Source organism: Chelonoidis abingdonii, chromosome 14, assembly GCF_003597395.2.
Source record: "Chelonoidis abingdonii isolate Lonesome George chromosome 14, CheloAbing_2.0, whole genome shotgun sequence".
NCBI lineage: Eukaryota > Metazoa > Chordata > Testudines > Testudinidae > Chelonoidis > Chelonoidis abingdonii.
Genome location: NC_133782.1, coordinates 19954624 through 19962405, shown reverse-complemented (window position 1 = coordinate 19962405; position 7782 = coordinate 19954624). Strand labels below are relative to the sequence as shown.

Genomic DNA, 7782 nt, shown 5'->3' with positions numbered 1-7782 from the left:
TTCCGGGTTTCATCCAGGATAGTGGCCTTGACGCTCACCAAGCCCCGCCCGCCTTCTTTCCGGCTGGTATACAGTCTCTGGGTGTTGGACTTGGGTGGAAACCTCCGTGCATTGTGAGGAGGAGCTTCCGGGTTTTCACATCGGCAGCCTCCATGTCCTCCTTTGGCCAGCTCACTATACCGGCAGGGTATCTGATGACCGGCAGGGCGTATCCGTTGATGGCGTGGATCTTGTTCTTTCCACTGAGCTGGCTCTTCAGGACCTGTCTTATCCTTTGGTGATACTTGGATGTTGCTGTCTTCCTTGCTTCCTCATCGTGGTTTCCATGTGACTGCGGGATGCCAAGGTACTTGTAGCTGGTCTGTATGTCTGCTATGTGGCCCGCTGGTAGTTCCACCCCATCAGTCTTGACTACCTTCCCTCTCTTCACTACCATCCGGCCACACTTCTCCAGTCCGAATGACATCCCGATATCCTCACTGTAGATCCGCGTCAGGTGGATTAGCGAGTCGATGTCTCGTTCATTCTTAGCATACAGCTTGATGTCATCCATGTAGAGGAGGTGGCTGATGGTAGTTCCACTCCTGAACCTGTACCCGTATCCAGTCCTTGTGATTATCTGGCTGAGGGGGTTTAAGCCTATGCAGAACAGCAGCGGGGACAGTGCATCACCTTGGTATATGCCGCACTTGATGGCCACTTGTGCAAGCTGCTTGAGTTGACTTCTAGTGTTGTCTTCCATAGTCCCATTGAGTTCTTGAGGAAGGTCCTTAGTGTCCTGTTGACTTTGTATAGCGCCAGACATTCACAGATCCACGTGTGCGGCATTGAGTCATAGGCTTTCCTATAGTCAATCCAGGCTGTGCTCAGATTGGTCTGTCTAGACCTTGAGTCTTGGGCGACTGCTCTATCTATGAGCAACTGGTGTTTTGAGCCTCTGGTGTTGTTCCCAATGCCCTTCTGAGCTGTGCTCATGTACTGGCCCATGTGGTCCTGTAGCTTGGCAGCTATGATGCCTGATAGGACTTTCCATGTTGTGGGGAGGCAGGTTATTGGCCGGTAGTTGGCCGGTTCTGTCCCCTTGCAGGGGTCTTTCATGATCAGCACTGTCCTTCCTTGTGTTAGCCAGTTTGGGTGGGAGCCTGCTGCTAGCAGCTGGTTCATCTGTGCTGCTAGGCGTTCATGCACTGCTGTTAATTTCTTTAGCCAGTAGGTGTGGATCATGTCTGGTCCAGGTGCTGTGGAGGTTGGAGGATATATATATATATATATATATATATATATATATATATAAATATATAAAAATATAAGTATCTAATAGCATGTTGCCAAAATATTAAAAAAGATAAAACATCTATCTACCTACTGACTACCATCGCTAGCTGCTATTTTGATAGGACCTACACAAAAGTAACATGTGAATTCTTCCATACTGTAGTTTTATGGGTAACTTGAAATTTTGCAGTCAATCACAACCAGTGGTGGAATCTATGCAGTTATCCTGAGTGCCACAAGACGGGCTCTGGTTGCTTGAAGGGAGTCCCACGATTCGAGGGGGATGGATGGAAGCAGAGGTCAGGGTGAACCTATTCTCCCATTTAGCAGAAGTGCACATTGTGAATAGTGTCACTGAAATCACAGGAGTTACACCATTATAGAATGGATGCATCTTGGATCAGAATCAGGACATGGCAGATGTCATTCAGTAACTTTTCGGCCTGACTTTTTTTTTTTTTCTTTCTCATAATGGTATAAATCAGGAGTAACTCCCTCGAAGTCAGTGGAGTTACACTGATGTGGGAGGAGACTCCTGTTTGAAGTGCAAACGTGTCTCTTGTTCAGACATTGCAGGCTCACAACTTCCTCAGCGCTGTTGATATGAGCTGTTGCAATTTCACACATCATTTCCCCCATTATGCTCAAAGAAAGAGACATGTCACTGCCAGAAGTGACAGTGTTATTACTGGCCTCTGGGCTGTGATTTTTCTGGCATGTAGTCCAAAAACAATGTTTTGTTTGGTGTTTTTTTCCTTCTGGGCTGTGAAGAATTTATCAGAGCTGTGAGGCAAAGCTGAACTTGGAACTGCTCCCTCTGTGGCCAGTTAGATCCTCGTGTCAGCTCACTTTTGGAGGCCTGCTTTTGCAAGAGTCTTCCGCCACTATGTGTCTGTGATCAGAGTTTCACTTGCAGTTCCCACTGAAGTCAGTGGGAGCTCTGTGGACCCAGCATCTCTGAAAGCCAGGATGTTACTGAATAATATGATGTGCTTGTTCTTTCAGCACAATTGATGATGGCAGCTGACATGGGTCTTTTAGTCACAGGGAAACCTGATGCCCCCTGTCTTTCCTGTCCAACTGTAGTTTGCAAACAGCTGATTTTGGCTAAAAATAACACTTGAAAGCACTCTCTGTGAGCTGAGAGACCTAAGATTTGCCCATCCCTTGCAGCGCTTGAGTTTATAGATGTGTATTATTCTATCCTCTGCCCTGCCTGGCTGCTCCCTTCGTGTGAGTATGTGGGAGACTGGATGAGACATGGATTCTGCTCAGCCAGAGCTTTAGAAAACAGGAGACTTGGAGATCTGAAGCCCAACTCTGCTCTTATTGGAGTCACTGTCAATGTGGCCAGTTTGCCGCTGACTTCAATAGGAACAAGAACAGGCTCTTACGTGCCATCTTGGAGCAAAGTTCGCAGCATGATCCAGAGAAGTTGGTTGTTGGATTGTCAAAGAAAAAAAAAAGCAGGTGCAGCTTCTGTCCAAATCCTTGTTTTTTAGGGGGTTCAGAGCCATAAATGTCTCTATCCTGGCTCCACAGTCATCTCATTTCTTGGGCTTCTTGGAAGTTTCCTGCTCTGTCTGGCAGCACGTTACGACCTCATTTATGGCCTTGTTTGGTTTGATAAAATTTGAACTCATAACATTAAGTTCTCCTCTAATTTTCCTCTCGCCAAGAAGGAGATTTTGGTGTTGGGTCACCATATGAGAATGTTTTTCTCTCCCTTTCTGCCTCAGCCTAGTCGCACTCTTTACAGCTGCTTTAGTGCTAGCGCCATAGTCTACAGAGTGGGAGAAATGCCATTGTGGGTTAATGTGGCCCAGTGATTACAACTCCTGTTTTGTGGGAACGGGGATTGGGGTGGCGTGGGGATGCAATGTGCTTGTTCCATTCCTGGAGGTGGCATGGGGGCCATTCATTAACCTTTGGGAGACATGAGAGGAAAACAAAGCATTGGATTCTAACTGGGCTCTTCTGGAGCCCTAACCGGATTCCACTTCCATGGTGCACATGGAATTCTGGTCATACACTCACTGCGTGTGTGTGTGTGTGTTGGGGGGGAGGCTCAGTGCTTCTGAGCGGAAAGGACACCTTACGTCACCAGCAGCATTTTCTCTAGCACCTTGGTCTCTCAGCCAAGTCCTGAGCCAACCCAATCATGCCTAGCGTATGAGGTTGAACCCTGAAGGACCTGTGCTCCAAAGTTCAAATTAAAATCCTAGAGACAATAAATAACCACTGCCAGGGGAGCTGCTCTCTAGCAAATAGGATTACATCAGTGTCAAACTACTGGGACTGATTTGCGTTTCTTAAGCCCGGCTTCCAGTCCATTCTCAGCTGGAAGTTGTTCCAGCACTTGGGAGTATATGAAGCTGGACATTTGCACTGATGTCATTTGAAATAGCTCCTTGCCCTCTGTTCCCAACATAGATGTGATCTAGTGTGATGAGTTTGTGATTCCACATTTCAGGGGATAGAAGCGGGGCAGGGAAAAGACCATTGCACAAAAAAAACCCCACTCAACTTTATCTGAGAGTTGTGTGTTCTTTATTACAAGAAGCTTATAGTTTATCAAACAATTTTTACCATGAAAAATGTCTCCGAAGAGAGAGTGTGTGAAAGTTTCCCAGAAATAAATACCTTGGAGCTGTATGGAAGCTGGAAGAGCTTAGTCTGAATTTTGTCAACTGTCAAAACACACAGAAAGCCTCTTCTGCCCTTCTTCTAACAGTATCTTAAAACCCTACAATGCCAAATGGTGCCATGTGTGGTGCTGCTGAGCCTGCAGATAGAGTTTGTCCATGCACCTGTGAGCTTTGGTCCTTTTCTGATTCCCAGAAAGCAGCAGCACAGGTTAATAGTGTTCAATATTAGTGTAGCAGGAACTGCCATCACCCCTCCCCAGCTGATCCCCATAACTCCAGGTGTCTGTGTTGGCAGCGCTAAATATCCTCTAAGCTCGATACAGAAGGAAGGTGAAATAAGTGAAGCACCAAAATCTCTAATCTATGGGAACAGGAAATAAATAAATAGTCTAAATGTACAGAGTAAAAAATGTACCTTATCCAGTAAAGGCTGAAGTGTATATTTTAAATTTCCTATAGAGGAAAATTGCTACTGAGGCACTCTGAGAGTGGGTCATATGACTACCACCAGTGCAGTGTTCTTCTAAGCTGTTCTAGATGGGAGCAGAGTTCGTGGATGTACCACTCACTGATGAGCTTCCGACAGGTATCTGAACAGAATGGTCACAGCAAAGGCATTTAAAAGGGAGAATTCGTTGTTCTGGTTTGGCTCTCAGTTGTCAGCAAATTTGATGGAACATTCTCATTTAGTGTTTACAGTTCTTTCCTCCTTCCCCTGTCCCCCCCACTCCTGTGGTGCTCAAGATGGGGGGATGCCATCTTGCCCCTCAAGTCTCGCTTCAGGTTCCTTCTCAGCAGCAGCAGCAGCAGCTTGGTTTCCTGTAAACCAAAAGGAAGAAAGAGGGATTAAACTTGCGACTAAGAGAACAAAAGGTTACTCACTTCAGCTGTAACGGCACTGCTTTTAGAGTACATCTACACTGCAAATGAAAACCTGCAGCAGCAAGTCTCAGAGCCTGCATCAACTGACGTGACATGAGGGGCTCACCCTACTGAGTTAAAAATAGAAGTGTAGACGTTCCCACTCAGGATGGAGCTTCGGCACTGAGACTCCCTCATGCTGGGTTTAGTGGCCCAAGCTCGTGCCAGAGCAGGTCCTGGAGAAGTGGATGGAATTTGAAAGCTTCTGGGTTATTTTCAAGGAGAGACTTGGAAAGGCAATTTTGAACCACTCCAGGGCTGTCTCTTGCTCGCTGGCTGTTGGTGGAGTAGAAGGGGTTTCAGGCTATAGGCTGTGACCCCACTGTACTTGCCTCCTGCAGCTTGAGAACTTCACTAGAGGGAATGAGAGTGGTTTTCTACTATGGTTTTCAGTTAAGCATGTTGTTTCCAGAAGACATTTTGGGAAGAGGAGATGGAGTGCCCCAAAATGTTAGTCTCCCTCGTTCATGATCCAAAATAGCATGATGTACATCTGTCCCCTCTACAGGAGACTGATGCCCTTCTCCTTTCTAATGAATGAAAAGGAACATTGATAAGACTTCCAGTAAAAGAGAAGCCACGAGTTAGGTTGAAGCTTATACCCCTTCCCTCACTCCCAACCACCACCAGCAAACTACTTCTGCTGTGTTTCTATAGCCAGCTGTGTTTTATGTACACAGCCATGTACTCAAATTTAAAGGAGTGACCAATAATGACTAAATCTTGATTGCACAGAAGTCAGTGGCAAAGTCACCATTGACTTCACTGTGGCCAGATATTGGTCCTAAAAGTTGGGTTCTCAAACTAGGGGTCGGGACCCTCAGAGGGTTGCAAGGTTATTATGTGGGTGCCGTGAGCTGTCAGCCTCCACCCCAAACCCCACTTTGCATCCAGCATTTATAATGGTGTTAAATTAAAAACACATTTTTATATATTTATGGGAGGGGGAGGTTGCACTCAGAGGTTTGCTATCTGAAAGGGTTCACCAGTACCAAAGTTTGAGAACCACTGGCCTAAAAGCAGCAGGCTGTATGCTGCTGAATGCAACCTCTAACATGCATCAAACTGCAAAAGGCTATTCGAGAAAGAGGGAGGAGGTTGGGTGCAAAAGAGGGTTTTAGGGGGTTGAGATGACGTAACTGGAATGTTTAGGGCAGTGCTAGAGCAAAGATCGCTTTCTAAATGGGGGACATTGCACTTATGGGGTCACACAAGAAAGCAGTGTGAGTTCTTTTGGATGTCTTCTGAAACTCCTGGTAGCTGGCTGCCAATATATTTGCTCCATGGCTGCTGGATCACAGTAGAATCCACTAGTAACATGCTTAAAGGGGTATTATCAGGGTAAAAAGTGTTTGAAAACACATTTTTATCCCTGTTACAAATCAACGCTCAGGAGATAAAAATGGAAGGAATGTTAAAAACAAAGTTTACTGTCACCATTCGTGCTCTTTACACAACAGGCAGGTAGACTAATCAGTTTCCCTTTGCTCTGAGTGGGTTTCACTTTTAGGCTCCCTGGTCTTAGTACACCCAGCTGGTCAGCTTGCGTGAAAGCAGCAGACTGTGACAGCAGCAGCAGAATGGTTGCAATGTTTGGGCTGCAGGGGAAAGATTACATTAAAAATTTGAATATTAAAAATCATAGAAACACAACTACTATTTAGGTTTTCAAAGAGCCTATTATTCTAAAGCACAGTGGGGGTGAGTTTGTCCTGCCGGTGCCCTTTGCCATGACATGCCGCGCAGAAGAAACATCAGTGCTTGAACTGGAGCTTTGACAGGAGCATGTTAGTGTTTTACCCATTACGAGTTAGAACCTGAATCACCATCACACTCACTGTGAGGAGCTCACAGCGACAGGCAGTCCAAGTTCAGACAGACGTACCCATTAAATAAGAAGACAGTGACACTAGGAAAGAACGGGCCATTTCTGTTCAATGTGCTTGGGTTTCCCAACTGGGAGCTTTTCAGGTCACACTTGACCCCCTGAATTTGTGTGGAGTTGAATACCTTGGCCTTTCAGGCTAGGCCTAGGGAGCCATGTTTCAGGGGGGCTCATGGCATTTCCTCACCTTGCACACTCACCTGCTCCTTCAATGGAGAGCTCGCCTATGTCACCTGCCAGCTTCCGCATGCTGATGGAGGTTGCGTCTCCTTGGATGTCGTGGATAGCGTTCCTCCGCCCAGTGCGATCACAGGAAATAAAGTCAGTGTATGAGGGCTCAATCTCCATTACTTCGCTTGCATTTCCAAATGCATAGGAATCCCTGTGGGGAAGAGACAGTGCTGAGGTGAGGGGTCCTCAGAGAAACCTCGTTACATCCTCTTCCGAGCTCCTCAGGTTAAAAGATCACATGGAGTTTAACTGCGGCATGAAAAAAAACCAGTTCTGGTTAATTTTGCGTTGGCCCATCTAATACCAGCCACTAGATTTGCAGAACACCCTTTGTTGTGTTGAAGGGCATCTCCTGTAACACTGACCTGTGTCTGGTGAGTGGGGCCAGACAATAAAGATCAGTCTCTTATCAGCATCTGGTGGGTCTGGCCATTATTACACTCTCTGCAGTTGGAAGCAAAGAAGATGTGGCACTTGACTTTCCCTTTTTAGCCCTCTCCTTTAGGAGTTATCATAATGAGAAATGGCTGCGCCCTTTTCTGCAGAAAAAGCTTTATCTTTGCTGTTTCCAGCTATGTTCTTAGGCTGTAGGGAGGGAAGAGCCTTCTGCAATGAGTTGTGACAGAGATGTCCTGTGGATGAAATCATTATAGTGCCTCTGCCCTGCTATCTCCCACACCAGTCTATTTGGAACAGGTCTAGAGTCCCCACCTCCAACACCTGGCTGCTTCCCCATGGCCTTGTCTTCCCAGCTCCACTTATAGGACTGAAGTGGTGCAGCAGTCATCATGCTGGGGGTGAATTTCACCTGAAAAACCTGCC

General features: G+C 46.4%; 1 protein-coding gene across 2 annotated transcripts in view; it reads right to left on the bottom strand.

Moving 5' to 3' along the window:
* Positions 1-3808: 3808 nt before the first annotated feature.
* PKIG (cAMP-dependent protein kinase inhibitor gamma) overlaps positions 3809-7782 on the bottom strand; it is a 29868-nt gene continuing 25894 nt past the window's right edge. The window contains exons 3-4 of one of the 2 annotated variants that reach the window (XM_032767420.2): positions 6917-7111; positions 3809-4742 (exon numbers count right to left, since the gene is read on the bottom strand). In XM_032767420.2, the coding sequence (XP_032623311.1) occupies positions 4715-4742; positions 6917-7077 (189 nt within the window). In that variant the 5' untranslated portion in view covers positions 7078-7111 and the 3' untranslated portion in view covers positions 3809-4714. The remainder of the gene's footprint in view (positions 4743-6916; positions 7112-7782) is intronic. The other variant, XM_032767419.2, reaches the window with a different exon arrangement.